Raw genomic sequence first — 26,757 nt, 5'->3', positions numbered from 1 at the left:
AAATATTATAATACATATAACTGAAATTGTAATACTTATGAAGTTTAATTATAAATAAATATTGTAATATTTATATGTGAAATGTTACTTATTAAAGAAATTGTAGTACATATTGTAGAAAATTTATTACCAATTTGAATTAAAAATAAATCGTTACTTATGATAGATATTGTAATACTTATATATGAAATCGAGATACTATTTAGGATAAAAATGATTGTTAATAATGATAAATATTGTAATATTTATAACTGAAATTGTAATATTATACGCCAAGTTGTTTACTACACGACCAGTCTCACGAACAATTAATTATTCGTGAAATGATTTCACACCAGTTTTTGTATGTATTAAAGTTTCACATTTAATGCATGGAATGACCTTTTCATTTTTTTATTATTTTTTCTTCCTGTTTTTATTCCATTCTTCAAAAGTAAAGAGGAAAATGATAATAAGTTTTGTAATTACTTAAGGTTTCAAATCTAATAGTAGGATAACAAAAGTATGCAAACAAACATATTAATGGATACCAAATCTCATAATAGAGTACAAAAGTGTCCAACCAAAAATAACCTAAGTATAAAGGAAGACAACATTAGGGATAACCCCAGCCAATATAGCTAAATAATAAGTATACAAACTTGTAACTACAAGGTCACATGCTGGTTTACTTCCTTATAGTCATTTGTTCTTTGTCAGCTAAAATCACAAAGTAGATATACCTAGTGCACAATCTCGGGTAATATTTGCGGGTTTATATAGTGCATTAGTGCATTACTACATGGTTTTCACTCTCTTATTCTCAAACAACTCTAAAAGACATAGTAAACTCCAGAATAATTTTCTTGGCTACCATACAGCCTCTAAAATGAACATTATTACCAATTATGTAGCTTTCCATGTTGACAAGGGTGGAGTATCAGAATCTTTCCAGGTTGAAACACCCGGGGGCTGCCTGTCGCCTTTCACTGCAGAAGCAATGGATTCAAGCTCGGACATCTCTTCCGCTGTAAGATTCACAGAAAAAGCTCCGATGTTTTGGTTGAGGTTTTCGATCTTAGTGGTACCAGGAATGGGGCAGACATCGTTTCCCTGGTGATGCAACCAGGCCAATGCTAGTTGTGATGGGGTACAGCCCTTCTTGGCTGCCACTTTGGTGATCCTCTCATACAAGTTGTAATTATGCTCAGCATTCTCACCTTGGAACCTTGGATGACTCTGGAAAGTTAAAAACATTTAAAATACATCCTTCAAACTTCAAAGTGAGAAAGCTAACCAGAAAGGGAAAATGGTCAAATACACTCCTGAGTCCTGAACACTTTATACAAAAAGTCAATTAAGTCCTCCAACTTTTCAAATTTGCAATTAACAATATCAACATATTAATTTAGTGCATCGAAGTCTAAAAACTTATTAGTGACTTGTAATAACAAGGTCACTAAGGTTTTGGGATGCTCCGACAATATTCTGGGTACCTCCTAAGGGAAGCTGGCAATCAGGGGCCACCAACTGGTCACCATCTCCAAAAGGCAACCGGTGACCATTCACCGGTAGCCAGCTGTCTGTTTTCCCAAAAGGTAGCTCGAATATCGTTGGAGAATCATCGAAACTCTAACGACCTGCTATTACAGGTCACAAATCGGTTTTTGGACTTTGATTAACTAAATTAACATGCTAATGTGTTTAATTGTAACTTTTAAAGTCTAATTGACTTTTAACACGAGTGTGTATTTGATCCTTTTCCCAACAAAAAAGTGATATATTTAAACAGTAAACTGTAAAACACCTTTCGCCTATCAACTTCTGATAAATTCACAACTACTTTTGGACCCGACGACAAAAATCCTCGTCCCAGAGGACTGTATGCTACAATTCCAATCCCAAGCTCCCTGTATCATTGTAAGGAGAACAGAGTTAAAATTTCTATATTACTCCATACTATTTCAGGCCAAACATGAAACATAGAAGACCTGCAAGTAGGAATAATTTCTTCCTCTGCATCTCTCGACCATAGAGACCATTCCAATTGTACTGCTGTTACTGGATGAACAGCATGTGCTCTTCGGATTGTTGAAGCTGATGCCTCAGATAGACCTATGTATTTTATTTTACCTTCTTCAACGAGCTTTTTAAGTTCTCCCATCTTGTAAAAACACAAACACAAATACATTTAACAAGGCTAACAGTGTTATTTTCATATTTTGCAAGTCATCTTTGGAGTTATTAATGTACCAATTATTAAAAACAGGTATATTGTTGCAGTTAAGAATTTAAATCCTCTTTATATGCTTAGACAAGATGGATAATTGGCAAAAAGTGGATCATACCGTAAGTTCAATGGGAATGTGTTTATCAATGCGGTGCTGATAGTAGAGGTCAATGCATTTAACATCAAGCCGCTTCAAGCTTGCCTCACACGCAGCTCTTACATAGGCAGGATCCCCACATATACTTTGTTGCACACTTGACATTGTTGGAGTGCTCATACTACTTCTAATTCCAAACTTTGTTGCCAACTCGACTTTGTCTCTCATCCCACCTCCCAAAGCCTAAGAAAACATATAATTATAGACAGGGAAAATTGCATTCTGGTCCTCCAGTTATACTTATGGTAGAATTAGTCCTTGCATTCTTGAGTTATTTAAACTATAAATTATGCATAAAGTGACCGTTTTTTTTTTTTTTGAAAATATGCATAAAGTGACCGTTATTTACATATTAGTTGCATAAATAGTTTCCGAGAGACTAAATTAAAGTTGTCACTTCCCATATCACATAGGGGCATAAAATGATCAAGCATATAACTTAAAGACTAAGTCTATACCACGTGTATAATTAGATTACTAAAAATGATATTTTCCCTATTCTATAAAGTTTAAAATATAAAATTTCAGGAGAATAAGAAAACTTGATCAAACATCAAAAATCCAAATCTCTATCCCAAAAGGTGAATGTTCAAGCATCATGAACTACTTGTATCATATCCTAAAAACTAACTAGGGTTGTATTGGCCGAAAGTCGTTAAAGAGTCAAGTCCATTAATTGGTGGCTAGAAAATTATATTGTTGGCTAAGTTGGCATATAGCACCTGTCTCTAAAAAAATGTGATAGTATTCTATAAAGAAATAAAATTATTACACCTACTAGCTATAAGTTTGGCGCAGTAATAAACATTTGATCTTATATATCTCACTCTCATCCTAGCATAGTTTGTTGCATAACGCAGGATTAATTGGCATGGAATATAATACTACATAAAACAAGGAAGAATTGGGGAATTGAACTGCTAATAATAATAATGAATTGAAGATCCTAAATTGCTAGAAAAGAAAATGATGCAAAATAAACACTAGAAATTAACCTTGGCAAGGAGAATTTCGTTTGTATGGGGGCCATAGACATCGGAGGTGTCGAGAAAGGTGATACCGCAGTTGATTGCATAGTGGATGAGGTTAATCATATCAGCTTCGGGCTTGGGTGTGCCGTAGTATGCAGACATCCCCATACAGCCCAGACCTTGGGCCGACACCTCCAGGCCTTGCGAGCCAAGTTTGATCCTTGGAACCATTATTGTTGCCATTGACGCCTACTGGCTTAGTATTTCTCCTCCAGGCCAGTTCTATCAGCTTAGTATTTATTACTATTCCTTGTGATGTAAGCACTGACAGAAGCTTTTAATTAGTATTAGTCAAAATTGGATTACTATCATACTATCTCTATCACCATTCAGCATTCTTCAAAGTGAGTGGGGTTTTGGATTCTGCCATTCGCAATGTTGTCAAAGCATATCTAACTCACTTTTAAAAAATATTTCATTTTCAAGACCATATTAAAAAATTATTACTCCCTATATTTTATCAATAAATATTATTTTATCTTCACAGTTATTCCTTTTTTTTTTGTTATTAATATATAAATTACAATCACATATTGACATTGAAATGAGTTCAAACAACAACGAGAAAGAAAGAAAAATAAATTACTAATTCAAGTGTATAAATTACATAAATATTCAAATACATTTAATCATAAGAGTTAATTTCATTTTTTATCCAAAATTTATAAGTGCAGGTCCATTTTTAATTCTTCCAAGGACAACTGACATTTGGCAGTCCATTCGAAGCTTTCCCTTTTTCTTTTTGATCACCTCGAAGAATGGTAGTGACGGTTCAGTAGATTTTGACAAGAAATAGTTGAGGGCCACCGGTCAGCCTTTGCACCTCTAGTAAACTAGACAACAGTTGCATGTCTAGATCGTTTTTACTTTTTTAGGGTTAGGCTTTATCCATCTCTATATAACCATATATCCCAAGAATTTGCTACCTAAGACGGCGAATGTGCATTTCTTAGAATTTAGTCTCTGGTTATATTTCTCATGAGTTCAAAACAAGCCCTCAAATCGCAAGGGTAGTCAGCCACTTCTCTGCTTATGAGTTATATGACCAGGAGTCGTCTATGTAAGGCTGAGCTCGACCCAGCAAGTGTATCACTTGCAAAAAATTATTTTTTTTATTTGGCAGAAAAGCTACCTAGGACATGACCTGTTACTTTTTTTTTTTTTTTTTTTTTTTTGTGTGTTTGTTAATTTCTAAAATGATATACGTGACTTTTGTTTGGTTAACTTTTTTTTTTTAATTTTAATTTTAATTATTATTTAATTTATTATTATTTTTGAAAGAATTATTTAATTTATTATTAAATTATTGTATTGAATGTTACGTATATATTATTTAAAAATTATGTTTCCTGATTTTTATTTTTTTTATTTTTATTAGTATTTTAAAGTACTTTATATATTGATATAAATTAATAATGTTGAAGAGAAAATAATATTTATTGAGAAAAAAAATTAATTTTTTAATGTGATGTGAAATTGGAGTCCACTGTTAAAATTGATTGGATTTGCAGGGATATATTGTGAATAGTAAATGAATTGCAAATTGAGTGATATGGAAGTGGACCCATTTTTAAAGTGAGAGAAAGTTGCAGGTGTAAGGATAGCCTAAACTTCCATGCATTTTCCTAGCAGGCTGATAAACACCCTTGCTTGATATTAAGTACTAAAACTACTATTCCCTGGCGACGGAGATCTTTTATTCATTAAAGAAGTGTACACATTAAGTTGGTACAAAGGATGACAACATTCCTCCAATGGAGATCATCTTCGGCTAAAATTTATATAGGGCATTACTACAGGGATTTCACTCTCTTATTCAAAAACAACACTAAAAAGACATAGTAAACCTCCAGAACAATATTCTTGGCTACCAAAACGCCTCTAAAATGAACATTACCAATTATGTAGCTTTCCATGTTGACAAAGGTGGAGTATCAGAATCTTTCCAGGTTGAAACACCCGGGGGATACCTGTCACCTTTCACTGCAGAAGCAATGGATTCAAGCTCGGACATGTCTTCTGCTGTAAGATTCACAGACAAAGCTTCGATGTTTTGGTTGAGGTTTTCAATCTTAGTGGTACCAGGAATGGGGCAGACATCATTTCCCTGGTGATGCACCCAGGCCAATGCTAGTTGTGATGGGGTACAACCCTTCTTGGCTGCCACTTTGTTAATTCTCTCATACAAGCTGTAATTCTGCTCAGCATTCTCAGCTTGGAACCTTGGATGATTCTGGAAAGTTAAAAACATTTAAAACACATCCTTCAAAGTAAGAAAACAAACAAAAAATGACGATATATTTAAATTAAATAGTAAACTCTAATTCACCTTTCGCCTATCAACTTCTGATAAATTCTCAACTAGGTTTGGACCTGACGACAAAAATCCTCGTCCCAGGGGACTGTATGCTACAATTCCAATCCCGAGTTCCCTGTATCATTGTAAGGAGGATAGAGTTAGAATTTGTTTATTACTCCGTACTATTTTAGGCAAACATAGAAGAAAGTACAGTTGGTACACCTGCAAGTAGGAATAATTTCTTCCTCTGCATCTCTTGACCATAGAGACCATTCCAACTGTACTGCTGTTACTGGATGAACAGCATGTGCTCTTCGGATTGTTGAAGCTGATGCCTCAGATAGACCTATGTATTTTATTTTACCTTCTTCAACCAGCTTTTTAAGTGCTCCCATCTTGTAAAAACACAAATACAAACACATAAGAAACATAAATATGCAGTGCATTGCACATTACATGCAACCCTTAGCACTGAATCTCTAGCTAAAAGCATTCTGGTTTCTTTTCTTCAATCCTTATTCTGTTTTTTTTTTTTTTTGGTAGTTTTCTGGGAACTGGAGGGTTGGGGAGGGGAAGGTTGATAAGGGAAACCCGCACCCACTACCTGAGGGTGTGCTCTGGGTAAACCCCTCTGGCTCCGGCTCCCGCTCCTTCTAGGAGGCGAACTTGTAACTTTGTGGTTACCAAGTCAAGGGGTTGCCCCTTGCCCCCCACAATAATATGTTCACCCCTCATTTTAGTTTCCTCTCCATTTAACTTTCAACTCACCATAGACTTCAATCCCACTTGAAACACACACACACACATATATATATCATCTATGGAGTAATTTAGTTCCCAAAGTGCAGCTTCCCACTAACAACATCAATACTATCAAATCTAGATCATGCTCTGTGAAATTGAACTCTATAAAATCAGACAGAAAATAAATGTAGATAATTGAAAGTTTGGAAATGATTAATGGATTTCTTATATTAGCCAGGTGGGTTCAGATTAATCATCTGAGTTACACAACTGCACAGCAGTCTAACTGTAAATATTACAAATCATGTTCCTAAAGTCAGGTAAAACTGTTCTGAGTTTATCTCAGGCATATAGTTATAGACATTTAATAAGGCTAACAATGTTATTTTCATATTTTGCAAGTCATCTTTGGATGTTAATCCAAATAATGCTATATATGCTAGCATGTTTTACCAGCATCTGTGAGTTTGTCATTAATGTACCAATTACAGAAAACATGCCTATTGTTGCAATTATGAATAAATCCCCATTATATGCTTAGCCAAGATGGATAGATGGCAAAAAATGGATCATACCGTAACTTCAATGGGAATGTGTTTATCAATGCGGTGCTGATAGTAGAGGTCAATGCTTTCAACATCAAGCCGCTTCAAGCTCGCCTCACACGAAGCTCTTACATAGGCAGGATCCCCACATATACCACGACCACCACCTCTAATTCCAAACTTTGTTGCCAACTCGACTTTGTCTCTCATCCCACCTCCCAAAGCCTAACAAAACATTTAATTATAGATTGGAAAACTTGCATTTTTAGTCTTCCTAGTTATACCTGTAGAACAGACTTAGTCCTGAGTTATATGCATGACCATCCTTAATCTCTAAGGTATGCACAAAGTAACAATTTTAATCCTGAAGGACCAAATCCGCAAATTTAGTAGCATAAATAGTCACCGAGAGACAAATCGCCACTTTATACATCACATAGGGGTTGGTCAAGTCAAGCATATAACTTAAGGATTAAGTTTGCACCACGAGTATAATTGGAGGACTAAAAATGCAATTTTCCCTTATTGATTCCATAAAGTTTAAAATATAAAATTTCAGGAAAAGAAGGAAACTTGATCAAACATCAGAAATCCAAATCTCTATCCCAAAAGGGGGAATGTTCAAGCATCATGAACCACTTATATCATATCCTTTCAGTAAAAAGTAACAAGGGTTGTTTATCCCACTCTCATCCTAGCATAGTCTCTCACATAACGCAGGATTAATCGGCATGGATCACTACATAAAACAAGGAATTGGGGAATTGAACTGCTAATAATAAAGACCCTAAATTGCTAAAAAAGAAAACGATGCAAAATAAATTGGGAAACTGAACTGCTAATAATGAAGACCCTAAATTGCTAAAAAAGAAAACAATGCAAAATAAACAGTAGAAATTAACCTTGCCAAGGAGAATTTCGTTGGTATGGGGGCCATAGATATCGGAGGTGTCGAGAAAGGTGACACCGGAGTTGAGTGCGTAGTGGATGAGGTTAATCATGTCAGCTTCGGGCTTGGCTGTGCCGTAGTTTGCAGACATCCCCATACAGCCCAGACCCTGGGCCGAAACCTCCAGACCTTGCGAGCCGAGTTTGATCCTTGGAACCATTATTGTTGCCATTGACGCCTACCAGCTTAGTATTTCTCTTCCAAGTGAGTTCTATCAGTGAACGCCAATGGAAGAACCACCGAGTTGCAGTTACCAAAAAGGAAAATTAGGGTGCGTTTACTAACTGGAAATTTTAAAAACTGGAAAACAGAAAACATAAAACATGTTTACTAGCCCAGTTTTTCATTTTGAAAACAGGAAATCATTTTTCAGTTTTCTACTATAAAAAACTGTTTTCTAAATGGAAAACATAATCAGCTATCATCTATTAGACTATATGTCATTATAACCACATTCTTACCATTATCTATTTACATATTTATTTATTACTATGATTATATTTATTATTTATTTGATTATGCTTAAAATTATACATCATTCACATTATCTAAATTAAAAATTGAAATCTATACCACGCTTTATATTTTGTTTGAACTCAATTGATTATTGGTTTTGGTCCAGATATCATATATTGAAATTTCACACATATATTACTATATTAGAATTCAAAATAAAAATTATACGGAGTATATTACATACATGTCATTCAAATGAATATATCCAAACGTATTTTAAATATTAGCTCAAAAAATATTAATATTATCTAAACTAAATTTTTTGTGAACTTAATAGGTTATTTGTTCAAATATATTTTTATTTATGTTATATACATATATAAATTTGGTCCGGATATCAAATGTAAATTATTTTTTTTTACATATATTGGACTTCAAAGTAAAATATATATTTATTCTATTTAAATCAAATATATTTTAAAATATTTTAAATATAAGGTTTAAAAATAACTTGAAATTAAACTTATTGTTAATTTTATAACGTTAATTTGAAAAAATAAGTGTTAGTAGACAAGTTTTCTAAACAGAAAACAGAGAATGAAAACTGAAAAATTGAAAAACAGAAAACAGAAAATATTTTTCTGTTAGTAAATAGACCCTTAGATTCTCGAGACTTTGAACTAAAGAGTAAAGACAGACAGTACCCTTAGACTAAAATTGACTTTTGTCCATTTTAATATATAAAAGAAATGTATGAATTTTGTACTTTAAAAAAATATAATATTTTTAAAAGTAAAAAGTCACACAAATTGAATCATTTATATAATTTATAATAGATAGAAACATATTTTTAAAATTTTTTCCTTCAAAACTTAGCGTAATTGGTTCATCGTCAGATTTAAAGACCATGACAAGAGGCGACAATATGAAGATTGAAATCTCACCAAAAGTATGGAGATTTGGATATGCATTAGTCCGGATCACTTAAGTTTTTAAAAAAGTTAAAAATTCTTAAATAGTCAAAAACTATTTGCTACATAAGCCTTTGAAAATGACAATTTATATAGTAAAGAAAATAATAAATTTCATGGAAAATGTTATTTGTCTTTATAAAAATCACTCTTTTTACTGCTCTCTAATGTTGTAATATGTAGTAAATTCATATTTAATTTTTTTTAAAAAAAATTAAATCACAGAGGAAAATAGCAAAAGTGGTGTGATTTTTGTAGGGTAAAAATGTTTTCCTTTCATTGAAAAGTTATTCAACATGATCGAGCATATTAAAAAAAAAAAAAAAAACAGAATAAGCATATTTACTAGTGCTTAATTCGTGTTAAAAAAATTAAATCACCGAGGAAAATAGCAAAAGTGGTGTGATTTTTGTAGGGTAAAAATGTTTTCCTTTCATTGAAAAGTTATTCAACATGATCGAGCATATTAAAAAGAAAAAAAAAAACAGAATAAGCATCTTTACTAGTGCTTAATTCGTGCATGAGAAAAGTTGTTGATTGGTGTATTTATCATTTTTTTTTTAATTATACCTTCCTGATAATAAAAAGAAGTGTCAATTTTATTAAATACTATTTCAATTTTTTTTTAAAATCAAATTTAAATATATTTATTTCACAAAATAATAAACTTTACAAAATTTTTATTTATATCTTTATTGTACATAACTAAATCTCCGGCTTTTAGTACACGCTAAAATTATGTAGATTACCCTGCCCTTGTGATGTAAGCAGTGACAGAAGCTTTTATTATTCAAAATTGGATTACTATCATACTATTCAGCAAAGTGATTAAAGGGGATGGGTTGATCCACTTGTGGGTCTCTGCGATTCGCACTGTCTAAGGTCATTCTAAGGCTGAAATTATTTTGCAAATATTCTCCCATTTTTTTTAAAATAAATTTTATTTTTAAAGTTGGAGGTCACAAATTCAAACCTAGTAAACGCATTGATATTTTGTGCTTCAATATTTAATAAGTTGAAAAAATATGTATGGATAGATACAAATTGTAAGAGAGTCAGTATGGCATTTTTATTTTTATTACTATTAAATAAGAAAAAAAAATTCTGGAACTGGTATAACATGGTGTTGTCATTGGAAATATATGTTACATCTATCTCATTTTATGTGTTTGGTACGGTTGATGAGGCTTGATTAGAGTTATTTTTAATTTGATTTTTCATAATATTAAGTTTAGTATTATTAGTATACAAAATTTATATATTTAGAAATTATACTAAAGATATTATTAAATACAAAAAAATAAACGAAATAATAGCTAATTTGATCAATAAATAATAAATAAGACAGATAAAATGAAACAAAGGAAATATGTGATACAGACAAACCGTAATCTTACATGTAAAAAAACAAAACAAAACAATCCTCAAGTAATAGTAATACAAGCTAGTGAAGATACTCCAAAAAGAGAAACCACAGGCAGAAGTTCAGTAGCTAACTTTATTCTCCAAAGCCGCATAACCCACACTCTCACAACAGCTTTCAGTTATACATACAAACATTATTTGATCCAAATTGGCAACACAATACAATCAATTTATGCTGCAGCTTTCCAGGCAGACAGAGGCGGGGTATCAGATTCTTTCCAAGTGTTCATGCCAGGCGGGTATCGGTCGCCCTTCACAGCGGAGGCAATGCATTCGAGCTCAGAGATGTCGTCGGCTGTGAGTTTCACAGAAAATGCTCCAATGTTTTGGTTGAAGTTTTCGATCCTAGTGGTTCCCGGGATGGGACACACATCGTTCCCCTGGTGATGCAGCCAGGCCAGGGCAAGCTGTGAAGGGGTGCATCCCTTTTGTTGTGCCAATTTGTTGATCCTCTCATACAACTTCTTGTTCTGCTCAGCATTCTCACCATTGAACCTTGGCAGATACTACAAAATATATTTTTTATACATGTTAGGATCAAACGCTTACTATTATGTCAAAAAGTTACAGCTCGTAGTAAAGGTACCTGTCTGGTATCGCCTTCTGAGAAGTTCTCGAGTAGCTTTGAACCGGATGACAAGAATCCTCGTCCCAGTGGACTATATGCTACAATTCCAATTCCAAGCTCTCTGAACCAATATACGTAACAGTTAGAATTTTACATTTATGAAACATGAAACTTAGGAGAAGAGATAGATAGGATGGTGGACCTGCAAGTAGGTATAATTTCTTCTTCCACATCTCTTGCCCACAGAGACCACTCTATCTGCACAGCTGTTATAGGATGAACAGCATGTGCTCTTCTGATTGTTGCAGCTGAAGCCTCTGATAGGCCTATGTATTTGATTTTACCTTCTTCAACCAATTTCTTAAGCTCTCCCATCTTCCAAAAAAGAAGAAAAGAAGATAAGAAAATCTATTCTCTATTCATGTTGATTCTGCAGCAGCCATAAGGGACTTTTGTTCACTAGACAAAGGATTCAAACATCAACCGGAAGTTACGGTTGGAGGTTTGAGAGTTTAAGTGACTTAAAAGTAGAGTAGTGAAAGCGGACAGGCCAGACGGCCCACCAAAGCCCGCCACCTACATAATTGAGTAGTCTTAGCATATATGTTACAGAGGAGCCACCTTAAGTCCTTAACTAATATGTTGTTCCTAAATTCTAAGAAAATTTGTTCCAAATTCTCATGGTTTCACTTTTTGACTTTAAAGATCATCATATATTCTAACAATTCATAAATAGGCAACATAGGATCATACCGTTACTTCAATAGGGACGCGAGTATCAACACGGTGCTGATAGTAGAGGTCGATGCAGTCAAGCTCAAGCCTTTTCAAGCTTGCCTCACAAGCAGCTCTTACATATTCTGGATCCCCACGAATGTCCATGCCCCCTTCACCAAAAGAGTATGCAAACTTTGTTGCCAATTGTACCTTTTCTCTTACCCCTCCTTTCAAAGCCTACAAAACATACACGTACACATTATTATTCCATAATTTCAATACCAACATTATGTACAGTATCAATACTTTATTGTGTTTCTGTTGTGTATCATGTATTGGACTTTGACTTTTACTGCAATAAGTAAATATACTTGAAATTTACACCAGGAAAGTGATGGAGAGAGATGAGAAAGTGATACCTTGCCAAGGAGGATTTCATTGGTGTGGGGGCCATACATATCGGAGGTGTCGAGCAAGGTGACGCCGGAATCAATGGCGTGGTGAATGAGCTTGATCATATCTTCATCGGGCTTGGGCGGGCCGTAGAAGGAGGACATCCCCATACAGCCCAGACCCTGTGCAGATACTTCCAGCCCCTGCGAACCCAGCTTGATCCTCGGCACATTTGTTGCCATTGTAGTTTAGTATGCAAATTATCTTCCCCTTTCTTTGAGCTGTGCGAATTGAAGTAAAAGATCGATGGAGTGATTGTTGGTAGTGGTGGGTTTGGGCAGCCAAATATATATAAAGATCGAGACCCGCCAGCCTAGCCCGCCAGCGTTGAAAGGCGGCCATGATGGTGGAAATTAAAACTCCCCGGTCGCGTCTATCTGGAAGCCTGGAAAAAGTAGAAAGGAATCTAATGCCACTCTCCATCTTCCAGAAGAAGAAGAAATACTTTCTAATGAGAACAGAAAGGGAGAGAGACCGTCTTTCAAAAAAAGATGGTCAACACATTGCAATATGCATTATATTATTAAAAGAAAAAGAATTGATCTACTAAAAAGATGGTGTACACATTGCAATATGCATTATATTATTGAAAGAAAATGAATTGAACTACTAAAAAGATGGTGTACACATTGCAATATGCATTATATTATTAAAAGAAAACGAATTGAATATCAATTAAATTATTAAACTTTAAAAAGTTTTAATTAAACATTTAAGTTTATAAAATATTTAAATAATTCTTTTTAGCAAGTTATCCAATAAAAAAATATTTAAACATTATCCAAGTATTTTGTCAGTAGTTATGCCGTGGACCTGGGTCCAAAAACGACACCGTTCTTTTTATTTTTTTATTTTTTTAACATATTGGCCTGAAATGTGGAACACAAACTCTACATTCACATACATTATACTCTACATTCACAATTTGTAAACTCCACATTCACACATTACACGATTATATGTTTAGTAACTATATTACCACTGTTATGCATTCATATATTCAAAACTCTATATTCACAGGTCCTATACTCCATATTCACAACTTGAGAACTCCACATTCATACATTACAGGGCTACAAGTTGCTAGAACTTCTTAACTCTATTACAAATTCACACATGCATAACTCTACATTCACGATTTCTATACTCCATATTCACAATTTGAAATCTCCACATTCACACATTTCTGGGTAAATCTACATTCACACAATCATAAGTCTATATTCACGATTTCTATACTCTACATTCACACTTTGAAACCTCTACATTCAAACATTTTTGGACAACTCTATATTCAGCAATATGTTTACTAATTTAAAAAAAAAAAAAAGAGACAAAACGACGTAGTTTTGGACCCAGGTCCACCTTACAAGGTGGACCTGGGTCCACAGCATAATTTGCGGTATTTTGTTTTGAAGGCCAAACATTATCCAAGTATAACTTTAACATTAATTAATGTGCGGTTGTTATGCCATGGACCTAGGTCCACCTTGCAAGTGGACCCGAATCGATGTTCACAATTTTAAAACTTTATGTTCACAATTTTAGAACTATATTTTCATAATTACAAAACTCTATATTCAACCGTATAACACAATATTTAAATCTATATAACAAAATTATGAATATAGAGTTCAAAAATCGTGAATGTTGAGTAATGTAATTTTGTATATTAAGATCTAAAATTGTAAATATAGAATTTTAAAATTGTAAATATAGAGTTTTAAAATTGTGAATATGAACTCGAATTCACCTTACAAGGTGAATCCGGGTCCATAGCATAATTTGCCATTAACGTGACATTCTATTGAGCTAAGACCCAACAACTCAATAAGCCCAAAAACGCCTATGGCCTAGAAGACATATTGGTGGCGATCCATTTCACGGAATTAACCTAATCAAATAGTTTTAAAATATAATTGTGACACAAATTAAATGTGGATATTAAATAGTGATTATCTTGTAATTAAGGTAGTTTGTTTGTAAGGAATGAATTAAAGAGAAAAGAATTGTAATTTCGTGGGAAAAAATAAGAATTTAAATTTTACACTACAATAAAAATCACGATTCTCGATAAATTTGGTCACGAAAACATAAAATTCCATCGCGAGTCGCGTTTTGCGAAGGAATTGCGATGAAACATACTAAGATTTATGTTTACTTGATGTTAAAGCCACAAGCCTTTGCAATACATATTGGGCTTGAGCCACATGAATTGACCTAAGGAAGTAACTAGATCAATAAAGCCCAATAAAAGCCCAAATAAAAAAATTTAAGAGAAATACCAGTGAGAATATGAGCTGAACGGTAGAGCAGACAACAAGAGACTTTGATTTAATTATTATTATTATTATTATTATTATTATTAAAAACAAATGGTATTCGATTCGGTTCAGTTTTTTACCGAACCATTCGATATACAATAATCCATTAACGTTCGGTTGTTCGGTATATTACCGAACCGAATTTCATTCGGTGCGGTTTAGTTCCGAAGAACCGAATCGAATTGTCGTGCCCTAGTTCCACCCATATTATTTTCTTTCTATTCCTATATGGCAACAGAACATTAGAACAACCTCATTAGTTATGATTTTTGGGGGGGGGGGGGTTTGTCATGTCAATCAGGAGAGAAAAAAAAAAGAATTTTTAAAAAATTATTTAAAAAAATATGCTTGCTTACACATTGACAAAAAAAATTGATTTACAGTAATAAAAACCTTTTAAAAATTAACTTTTTCATTTGTTCAAAAATCATTGTTTAGTTTTTTCTTTGAAAAACTCTTAAAAATCACAATTGTGATTGTTTTTCGTGCCAAAAGCTAGACAACGAACTTTTCTTTTCATCTTTTTCCCGCTTCCGTTCAAGGTGCGTTTGGCATGAGTGTATACTAGTGATTGAATGATCCTCAACATGCATGCATTTTCCTAGTTTATATTCAATTCGTATCATTTCTAATGACTTCATCAAATTAATTAATGGAGTCACTAATATTAAGAAACAATAATATTTCTCACAAAGTCTATTATTTAACATAAACTTTAGTAAAAGATTAAAGCATTTTTATTTATTTATTTAGGTGACGAGAGAAATCCGCAGCTACTAATCAAGTATGTGCACAAAGTAAACATGATCTTGTATAATATATTAATATCCAGCAAACCAAGTATTTTTCTCTCTTTTCATGCGCAACACAGAACATTAAATATTAAGTAAACACATGAATGGACAATAGTTATGGTCCACACAGACCATTGTTCAATATGCATTTTTATAACTCATAATATACATTATTTTCACACATAATGTATATTTTCTTATCCCAAAAGTTTCATTATTCTAATTCATAAAGTACATTATTCTAACACATAATGTACATTATCTTACCTCAGAAGTTTCATTATTCTAACACATAATGTACATTATTGATTATTCTAACTAATAAAATTCAACGATATCATTTTGAATCATAATCTAGCCAACTATATGGACAGTAATTTGCCATGAATGGAATGAAACATGCAACACATCAAACACTCAAACAGAACTTACGTACACAAAACAAAAATTCACTGAAGTGGTCCACTCAGTAACGTAACTGAAGAATGGGGACAATTAGAGACAACGACAGAACAGCAATAGGTGAACTACAATGTCAGGCAAAGTGTCAAAGTGTTCCAAAAATATACGTTACTTTGTGAGATTCAAAGAATTGAATATGATATTTTCAAAAAAAAAACAAAAGAATTGAATATGATAACCAGTTAATTAACTATATTGCTTTCATATACACACTCAGATTAAATATTGATCCATTCAAAATGGAACATTTGTTGTTAACAACATTTTATCTGAATGTAAGAATTGGATGATGAAAAACTGGGAGGTGAATTGCTACCATGTGTTGCGAGAACAGAATCAAGTTGCCCACTGGCTTGCGACAAAGAGTGGAATGGATCCTGAATTGGTGTTGCTGCCGGCTTGCCCTCATAGAGAGCTGGATTTGCTTATACAGAATGGATTCTGAATTGGTGCTCTTGTTGAGAGCCAAAATCAGACTCAAGCGTGCTAGTTTTCCCTAGCTATGACAATATCGAGATCCAACTCTCGTAACTCGAACGGTTCCCATAACACCATTAGCACCCCGGTGGGGTGGCCTCAACGGGACTGCTAGTCAGCAACGAACCCTCTCCGTGAGGTCGACAGGCAGCCTGAGGAACCACCTCACCAACAATCATAACAGGGGGTTCACCCCCTATCCGTCCCCCGACCCCACAGGGGTAGGTAGCCATCCAACAGGCAGCACTTGCGTTCACCCGCCTCGTGGAGGGACTCCAAGGAGGTCTCCAAGCCCCCCAGCTCGGTAGGCTTCCTGCGGAGCCCCGATTCTAGCACCGACCCACCTTGAGGGAGCATGATGGGCCGAACACCCGAAACTCAAGTCGAGGGGGAGGTCAACTCGCCCCTACTGTCAAATAGGCGAGGAAGGGGTGGCACCAGCCGAGATCGACATAGAGACGGTAGTAGAGGGAGGCCAACCCAAGCCAGGTTCGCCTTGGAGTGGTTGGGCACCCGCATGATGGCCCGAGACAGACTAGGCCCAAGGCTGACCGCGAAAGAACCCCAGGTGGAGGATTCATACTCACGAAGATCTTCGAGCCGTGGGCCCTTAGCCTAGCCGCGACAAGAACATTCCTCCTAGGTTGAGTGGTTGGGAGAGGCTAGTGACCGAGCCCCAAGCTCTCACCTTGATGAGGTCGAGTAGTTCCGGAAGAGAGTGGACAAGCTCTGAGAGGGGGTGTTCGCGCTCCAACAAGCTACTACCTTGTTAACCCACATCTTGGACGGGCTCCAAGGAGGTGTTCGAGCCCCCCAACTCGACCCCAAGGCCTCTCGAGAAGCGCCTACACTTACCCCACCCCTACCAAGGGGCCGTGATAGGTCAAACAACCCCTTAAGTGAATGAACGAGCTCTAGGAGGGGGCGGTCGCTCCAACAAGCTACCACCTTGTTAACCCACATCATGGACGGGCTCCAAGGAGGTGTTCGAGCCCCCCAACTCGACCCCAAGGCCTCTCGAGAAGCGCCTACACTTACCCCACCCCTACCAAGGGGCCGTGATAGGTCAAACAACCCCTTAAGTGAATGAACGAGCTCTAGGAAGGGGTGGTCGCGCTCCAATAAGCTACCACCTTGTTAACCCACATCATGGACGGGCTCCAAGGAGGTGTTCGAGCCCCCCAACTCGACCCCAAGGCCTCTCGAGAAGCGCCTACACTTACCCCACCCCTACCAAGGGGCCGTGATAGGTCAAACAACCCCTTAAGTGAATGAACGAGCTCTAGGAAGGGGTGGTCGCGCTCCAATAAGCTACCACCTTGTTAACCCACATCATGGACGGGCTCCAAGGAGGTGTTCGAGCCCCCCAACTCGACCCCAAGGCCTCTCGAGAAGGGCCTACACTTACCCCACCCCTCTTAAGATGCCGTGATAGGTCAAACAACCCCTTAAGTGAATGAACGAGCTCTAGGAGGGGGTGGTCGCTCCAACAAGCTACCACCTTGTTAACCCACATCATGGGTGGGCTCCAAGGAGGTGTTCGAGCCCCCCAACTCGACCCCAAGGCCTCTCGAGAAGCGCCTACACTTACCCCACCCCTCTCAAGAGGCCGTGATAGGTCAAACAACCCCTTAAGCGAATGAACGAGCTCTAGGAGGGGGTGGTCGCTCCAACAAGCTACCACCTTGTTAACCCACATCATGGGTGGGCTCCAAGGAGGTGTTCGAGCCCCCCAACTCGACCCCAAGGCCTCTCGAGAAGCGCCTACACTTACCCCACCCCTCTCAAGAGGCCGTGATAGGTCAAGTAACCCCGTAAGCGGATGAACGAGCTCGAGGATGGGGTGGTCGAGCTCCAGCCCGGCGGAGGGGCTCCAAGGAGTAGTGCAACCCCCTCAACTTGGAATTGTGGTGCTACAGGGGGTCGTGCAAGGGTGTTCAATTGTCGACCCTTCCCCCAACCCCTTCGAGACCAAGGGAGATGTTGGAGACCCGGCCTCCACGGGTGCAAGGAGTTCAAGCTTAGCCATCATCGCCGTAAGGAGCCCGAACTCCTACGGTTGAGGTCGTGCGCGCCGACCCTGACCTTGGCATTCCCTAATGGTAGTATAGGGGGGACGCCCCCGCTCACTACCTAATGGAATAACCTATTATGGGCAACTTGCCCTTTAACAAATCCGAGGCTAAGCAGGTGAGGAGAACCTACCTGCTCCTTGGTGATACAATTTATAAGAAGTCTTGTAATGGCACCCTGATGTGATGTCCATACCCTGAGAGGGTGAGATTAGTCTATGAAGAGATCCACAAAGGGGCTTACACCATGGCCCGGAGAGCTATCCTATAGGTGCATTTTTTGGCCAAGATGGCTAAAGAAAAATTTCGTCATGGATGACTCATTTTCACTTATTTTAGGGGGGGAGGTGAGTACTTACCCGACCCCTCCAATAGTACCCTAAGAGGGCACGAGGCCCGACCTCGTGTACCAACCCCGACGGAAGAGTCTAACGGCTCGGTGTCTAAGGACTTGGGTCGAAGGGCTAGTACCCTAAGGGGGCACGAGGTCCGACCTCGCGTACCAACCCCGGCGGAAGAGTCTAACGGCCCGGTGTCTAAGGACTCAAGTCGAAGGGCTAGTACCCTAAGGGGGCACAAGGCCCGACCTCGCGTACCAACACCGACGGAAGAGCCTAACGACCCGATGTCTGAGGACTCGGGTCGAAGGGCTAATGCCCTAAAGGGGCACGGGGTCCGACCTCACGTACCAACCCCAACGGAAGAGCTTAACGGCCCGATTTCTAAGGACTGGGATCAAAGGGCTAGTACCCTAAGGGGTGCTAGAGGTCCGACCTCATTCGCCACCTGACGGAAGAGTTTTTGGTCCGAGAGTACCCTTGGCCAAATAACTACATACTACGTAAAAGAAAATGATAAAGACAAAAACCAAATTTTAGAGTCCATGGCAGGAGCTCTGACCTCCAAATCGAGCCCAAGCCCCGAGCTTGGGACTAAGTAACGGAGTTACCAATATAGCCGAGCAGCGACTCAGCTGAGGCCTTGGGCCTAACGATCTAACCTTGACCGAGCCTGGTCTTGGCCGAGGCCTCGGTCAACCCCCACCATAGGCTTGGCCCTCGACCGGGGGCCCAAGCTGAGTCGGTGCATAGCCATGACAAGTCGAACAAATGGCTCGGTCATGCCCAACTCACGAAGTAAGGATTCAAGTGAAGAGGCAAGAGTTACGTGAATCAACAAAACAAGGACCATGGAGCCGCAACATGCAAATTACGACTAAGGAAAACAAAGTCACTTCATTCAAATATCGAGATAAAAAGTTCAAATAAATCTGGATGCATAGTAAGTTTCTCTAGAGGACGGGTCTGGATATGTTTGCTGTCTACTCTCCTTCACTAACGACTTCTCATAGCTCGGAGAGTTGGGGACTGATGATCGATATATTAGAAATGGAGCAAACCGACCAGAGAAAACGGAGTAAGGAGGACTCAAGCGGACCCGGGTCCCGAGGTTGAGCCCCGTGCTCGACCTGGTGGCCCATGTTTGGGACGTGGCCCAAAAGCCCGGCTTTAGGCCAAGACCGAGCCTAGGGGCTCGGCCAAGGCCCAAAGGGCTCGACCAAGGCCTAAGGGGGCTCGACTGAGGCCTAGGGGACCTCGGTCAAGGCCCAAAGGGCTCGGATAAGGCCCCAGGGAGCTCGACTGAGTCCTAGGGGGCTTGGTTCGAGTCCCAAGGGGCTCAGTCGAGGCCTCACAGGCTCGGGTAGGGGTGCTTGGGGGGTGCTCGGTTGGGCACGATCCAAGTTGTTATAACTACCCTACCTTTTCGCGGGGGGCGACTAAGGAGCTGCTAGTATAAAAACACGGTCCTTTGTCTTATTGGGACATCTGAAAACACTTGTAATAGTTTGACATACCTTTTGTAATCATCTTACAACCTATTAATACGAATTTATCTCCGTGATATGCACATTCCTTGTTTTTCCTTTATTTATTGGGGCTAATTGATTCGGACCCTCGAGTTAATTTTCTCCATCACGTGTGATGCATGAATTTTAGTACCCAACACTAAAATTGTAGCTTGAATTCAATTTATAAAAAAAAAAATTAAAATACGCATTATAATATCTCATAAAATTAAGAATGTTTAAATTTTTTTTAAAATGCATTGGAAGAAATAAAATAGGAAATAGACTGAGTATATACTACGTTTTAATTTTAATAGAAGTTATAATTTTTTTTTTCGAGTTATACTACATTTAGTCACAAATTCTAATATCTCACTTTTACTTCATGATATGACAAACAAATATTGAATATTTTCATCATGTGGGTACCAAAAAATGTCTACATCAAATATTTGTAAGACGGAGTAAAAGTTGGGAGTAAGAAATAGGAGTCCATGCAGTGTTTTCTTTCTTTTTTTTTTTCTTTTTTTTTTTCCACACTATTTTGGGTGTTATGAGAAACTTGCAATCATTACTTGAGAATGTGCATTGAGTAAAACCCGTTTTGTGACCTTAACAGACAAATGACCGTAAATTGATCTGGATTGTCCAATTTCAAATCTTGTGATTACTAAGTCAATCGTCCAATCAACATGCCTGTGGTTTCCGGCCCTCTCACACTCTTTATATATGTGTGTGTGTGTGTGTGTGTGTGTGTTCAAATGTGGACGCGCCTTCTCTTGCGGTTGGTGCGTTTCGCACCACTCAATGTTAGAAAATGCACCACTGAATGTTAGAAAACGCACCACAATGAAAATACACAAAAACACCAAAAAAACACACCACACACTCAAAATTATGCACCATAACTCCCCTGCCCCTAATGGTGCATTTGTTAACACTATGTGGTGTATATTTGCATACCTAGTGGTGTGTTTTTTGGTGATGCGTACCTAATGATGCATATTTGTGTGGTGCATTTTCTAATATTGTGTGGTGTATATTTGTATACATAGTGGTGCGGCCGCACTGATCGCACGTTAAGGGGCGGCCGCACATGATTATAACCCTATATATGTTATATATATAATTTTTGTTATTTGAGGTTGAATATTAGGCCATCTGCATGCCTGCAAGTAAGTGCATTGCAATCAAATGTGTGAGATTTTTTTGTTTATTAATAAAAAATGCCATCTCTTGCAATTCTGACTAGCAGGTCAGAATTGCAAGTGTACTTTTATAAAAATTATGAGTTAATTTCATTTTTGGTCCTAGATTTATAGGTGGCTTATTTTTAGTCATATTTTATTAAAATATTCACTTTTGGTCCTAGTATTATTGTGACATGACCATTTTTGGTCCTTTATCAACAAATCAGCTTAAATATCACTAAATACAAGGACATTTCGGTCTTCAATTATGAATGATTTAAAAAAATAAATATAAAAAATATAGCGGTTTAACATACTTTGTATAAAAAAGATTGAAATATCTTTGTATTTAACGATATTTCAACGAATTTGTTGATGGAGGACTAAAATTGGTCATGCCACAATAATTCTAGGACTAAATAATGACGTTTTAATAAAAAAGGACTAAAATTAGATTGTCACCTATAAATCTAGGACAAAAAATGGAATTAACTCTAAAAATTATTATTTTATTAATAAAAAATAATTTTTTGTATGCTGATATGGAAGTGAATTCATTTTTGAAAGATGATGAGAATTGAATAGATGAAAATGAATAGTAATTAATTTATAAATTTGGTAATATGACATTTCGAGAGTGAAAACAATTTTTATGAATGCGGATGGTGTTAGTCCGTAACTCCGTATCATGTTTGTAAAAAGGAGAATTATTTGGTTGTACAAGATGAAGTAGGAAAATACAGGTGTCAGTTAAAGACTCGAGGAAACCGGCGACAAGCAGTCACCCGATCCTCGTCCGCACGCCCTATACAAAATGACAAACACGCAGAACATAAGACGCACCCAAAATCAAAAGAGATCGGCGCAGTCTCAACTCGGACGGCGGCGTCGCCGACATACGGAGAAGGCCCGAAGGAGAAGCTGCAAGAGCAGAGAGATGAACGGAGGCTCAGGCGAGGGAGCAGGGGTGACACTGGAAGAGTTGCAGAAGAAAATGGCGGATTTCGCGAGGGAAAGAGACTGGGACCAGTTCCATAGCCCAAGAAATCTCCTTCTTGCCCTGGTACTTTCTTCTCATTATTCCTTTTGTATCCGCTATTGCTATTTTCTTTCTATGTAAAAGGCTTCAGGACTTCAGGAACTCTATCTATTTAGTTTTCCAGGGGTTTTGAAGGACTGTATGTATGGACTCGTAAACTGTATTGATTATAGCCCTTTGGCTCTCTCCAGAAAACGCATTTGAGTAAATGGCCTTTAGACCCCACACCACGGCCAGAAGAAGAAGAAAAAGAAAACTGACTAAAAAGGCATTCATTCTTTGAAAATCTTTTTTTTTTTTTTATAACCCTTTTCTTCATGGGTTAATAGTCATCATTATGGGAGGGTTTAATTTCTTTTTGGAGTGTTATTTTGGTAAGATTTATGCCAGAAAAGGAATCATGTGTAAAGATGGAGTGGTTAAATCTTCTGGTTGCTATATATCTACCCCTTTCAGCTGATTTGATCACTGCTTTTGCAAATCCTAAACTGATTCATCTAGTTATGGGGGTGTTTGTCAATGTGAATTATCTGAAAGGCCAAATTTGAATGTTTTTCCCAAACAATAATGGTTCTGTGACTTCTGTACCTATGCCTCTGTTGCACGGATAGCTCAGTTGGTTCTCAAACAGTAGATTGTAAAGCTGGCTTCTGCATTAGGGAAGTTTCACCATCTCGTGGGGTGGCATGGGTCGTTAAGTCATTTTTATTTACCCTTTTACAATCTTATTGGATTGTCACTTTGTGGGCAAGTTTCTTATGTTTTGTCTATTTTGATATGGTTATACAGTGAATGGACAAGTACAAACACAAATGTTAAGGCCACTTGGTAAAGTTGTGCTACCAACTTTATTGTTGTGTACATAGTAAAATCCTAATACTAATATGGCATGTGTTTTGTGTCATAGTGTATGTTTGTGGAAGGGGATGTGGAGGCGACAGTACTCTACTGTTTGAGAGTGTGAAAACCCAGACACAATAAAAAGCTTTCTTTTATTCAGTTTTCTTGGAAACAAACTAGGTAGTAGTGGTGAGTGGTCTTATGTTTCCCAGAATGTCATTATTACACTGTAGTCTGAGAAATTGAACTGTAGCCCTGAACAAACACCATCATCACAAGCACTCACATTAAAGTCTGCACTGCACGGACAGCCCAGTTGTTTCTTAGGTGATAGATTGTGAATAAGATACATAATCAAGTCCTGTTAGTCGATGTGGGAGTTACACCCAATGTGGTGAGCTTCTTGTGGGAACTAATCACTGATCCTCTCGCCTAATGGACGATAAGTCATCGAGATTTATTCCTTCACTATTTCGTTAGGTGGAGATGTGGGGTCTGAGGATGAGGAATTTCACCTTTTGTTGGCAAGTATTGTTATAGGCACCACTCACCGGACACTAATCATCCTACTTAATGGGCACTAAGTCACCGAGATTTGTCCCTTTACATTCTTGACGGGTGGGAATGTGGGGTCTGAAGATGAGGAATTTCGCCTTTTGTGGGCAAATATTGCCATAGGCACCAGACATTAATCCTCCTTACTTAATGGACTCTAAGTCACCGAGATTTATCCCTTTACATTCCTGTCGGGTGGGAATGTGGGGTCCGAGGAAAAGAAATTTTGCCCTTTGTGGGCAAGTACAGTCACATTAAAGTGCAAACATCAAACAATGAGACTTTTCTACTGAATGCTATTTTTGCCATTATATCCTCTCTTTTCAAAGTAGTGTACTGTTTAGAGTAGTGTGATCATTCATTTGTTCTGCATGCATGTTTTGATGTTCCAGGTAGGGGAAGTGGGAGAGCTATCTGAAATATTTCAGTGGAAAGGTGAGGTACCAAGAGGCCTCCCTGGATGGGAAGAGGAAGAGAAGCAGCACTTGGGTGAAGAGCTCTCAGATGTATTGCTCTATCTTGTCAGGCTTTCTCACATTTGTAGCATTGATCTTGGTAAGGCTGCCCTTAGAAAGCTAGAACTCAATGCTAAGAAATACCCAGTCAACCTTTGCAAAGGCTCATCCAAAAAGCTCAACCTGCAGACCAACAGTACACCCACCACCACCTCCACCAAGAACAACATCAGCAATGACACAGAAAATGGGGTTGCTGATGAATTGGTTTGACTTTTTCTAAGAATCTCTCCTAGTTTTAGGCCCCTTTTTGTTGCTAATTAAGCTACTAAATTTTTGTTTGAGCACCATCCTTTCTTAAGGGAGACATTGTGTTTTGGCATTTTTATGCTTCTTTGGTCTCTTGTGCAAATATGTGTGCAGATAATATCTTTATCTGGGTGTAAGATATCAAAATTCTGAAGTGACTTGAACTGGAAAAATTCTATCCATGTAACTCTAGGCTATCTTTATCTCTGCAAATCTCTTACTTTCAAAAATGGGTCTCACTTTCTCAGGGCGAAATTCGAACCAAAAAGCGACGAAGGAATATTCCTCAGATATTCATACAACAGTTGTGTCTATCGTGTGTACAACAAAGTTACGAAGTCCATCATGAAATCAATAAAGTCTCGTTAATCGTACCAGACGACTTTTTCAAATATGGAATTAGCAAAGTCTCAAATATGGAATCAGCAAAGTCTCGTGGTTCACCTGATTCTGAAGCCAAACGACTTTTTCAAATATTATGAAAAATTAAATTAAAAATAACTTCAGTCAAGTCTCATTAATTGTATCTGACACATAAAATGAGACGGGGGAGTATCATTTTAATTTTGATTTTTATGCAAATTTAGTTGAGAATATTGTATGTATAATACCCATTAATTTTTTTTTAATTGAAGCATAAATAAGTAAAAGTAAATAGTTAGATTTTTTGAAATTTGGATCGAAATGCTCACATATACGCATTTGAGGTTTGGGTGTAAATCATTATATTGTATTTTAAGGTTTATCATGCATATTGTGGATCTTGTTTAGATTGTATATATGTGATCAACATATTATATACCTTCGGTTAACAAATTATGTACTTGTTGTAATTAACATATTATGTAATTTCAGATTATTTACAAGTATATAGAGTTAATACCACAAATGGTCTTCTAACTATTGAGCTAGTACCAATTATAGTCCTAGATTTTTAATTCGACCAAAACATGTACCTTAATTTTTATTTTATTTTTACCACACTGAGGGTAAATATGTTACCGGGGTACAAATCAATAAGTGAGTAACAATGATTTTGGTACCACAATGTAGATCTGTGTATTAGTGAGTAACAATAGTTCAATATAATGAATCCTCTGAGTACAGTGCAGTAGTGTGGTCTATAAAAAACCAAGTGTTCCCCCCTACTTGCTAATGGACTCGGCTTTTATACTATAGAATAGTGCAACGGCTCCCTCCATAAGTGCTAAGACTCTTTAGTAATTGCTACGCGCCATCTTTCGTAACTGCCCTTTGATGATGCCGATATTGGATTATAAGAATTGCTCCTCCTCTTAACTCTTGACCGTTACCTACTGTCCATATTTATTACTTTGACTACTGCAGGTCAATCCAAATGTACTTCGGGTCGGATCTAACACTTTGTGTAATTATCCTGTCACCAGCCCCCTACTCCCTAGTTTGCGAGTGTAGCCGAGTCAACTAGGGAGTAATAATAGTGCAGAAGTGCGATGAATAAGTTTTTTTTTTTTTGAAAGGTAGGCTGAGGCAGGGCCTCAGTCTATTTTGGCCGGGGCAAGGCCACGGCCACTATGGCCGAGGCAAGGCCTTGGCCTATTTTGGCCGAGGCATGACCTCGGCTAATTTTGTATCTTCAAGTGGTGAGATTTTCCCCACAGAGATTTATGTTGCCCTTTACATCAATCCTGTTTGCATATGCAAAAGCACCCTGAGCAGGCACATCACCTTCAAGATTGTTGAATGATAAATTCAGAAAGAGTAGGGTGGAGTTCTTGGTCATGCTCGGAGGAATGTGGCCCGAGAAGTTGTTTTTGAGAAACATCCTAAGTACTCAATATTTTTCAAGTTGTTTAAAGGAGGTAATGGCCCCACAAAGAGGTTGTGCTGC

The 26,757-nt window shown here is 37.5% G+C and overlaps 2 protein-coding genes and 1 pseudogene across 2 annotated transcripts; 1 reads left to right on the top strand and 2 right to left on the bottom strand.

Moving 5' to 3' along the window:
• Positions 1-503: 503 nt before the first annotated feature.
• On the bottom strand, positions 504-3,607 carry LOC116016985 (auxin-induced protein PCNT115-like). The gene is made up of 5 exons (XM_031257478.1): positions 3,362-3,607; positions 2,328-2,549; positions 1,971-2,143; positions 1,787-1,889; positions 504-1,218 (listed from the first exon to the last, which is right to left on the bottom strand). Exons 1-5 carry the CDS (start codon positions 3,578-3,580, stop codon positions 886-888), a joined length of 1,050 nt encoding a protein of 349 aa, XP_031113338.1. The 5' UTR covers positions 3,581-3,607; the 3' UTR covers positions 504-885.
• Positions 3,608-5,061: 1,454 nt separating this feature from the next.
• Positions 5,062-12,884, bottom strand: LOC116016986 (annotated as a pseudogene).
• Positions 12,885-22,526: 9,642 nt separating this feature from the next.
• Positions 22,527-25,100, top strand: LOC116015581 (dCTP pyrophosphatase 1-like). Its single transcript, XM_031255686.1, has 2 exons — positions 22,527-22,752; positions 24,516-25,100. The coding sequence occupies exons 1-2, from the start codon at positions 22,627-22,629 to the stop codon at positions 24,849-24,851; spliced, it is 462 nt and encodes a 153-aa protein (XP_031111546.1). The 5' UTR covers positions 22,527-22,626; the 3' UTR covers positions 24,852-25,100.
• The last annotated feature ends 1,657 nt before the right edge of the window (positions 25,101-26,757 follow it).

This window comes from Ipomoea triloba, chromosome 4 (assembly GCF_003576645.1).
Source record: "Ipomoea triloba cultivar NCNSP0323 chromosome 4, ASM357664v1".
Lineage (NCBI taxonomy): Eukaryota > Viridiplantae > Streptophyta > Magnoliopsida > Solanales > Convolvulaceae > Ipomoea > Ipomoea triloba.
The sequence above is the reverse complement of the archived record's forward strand: the minus strand, read 5'-3'. Positions and strand labels throughout refer to the sequence as shown.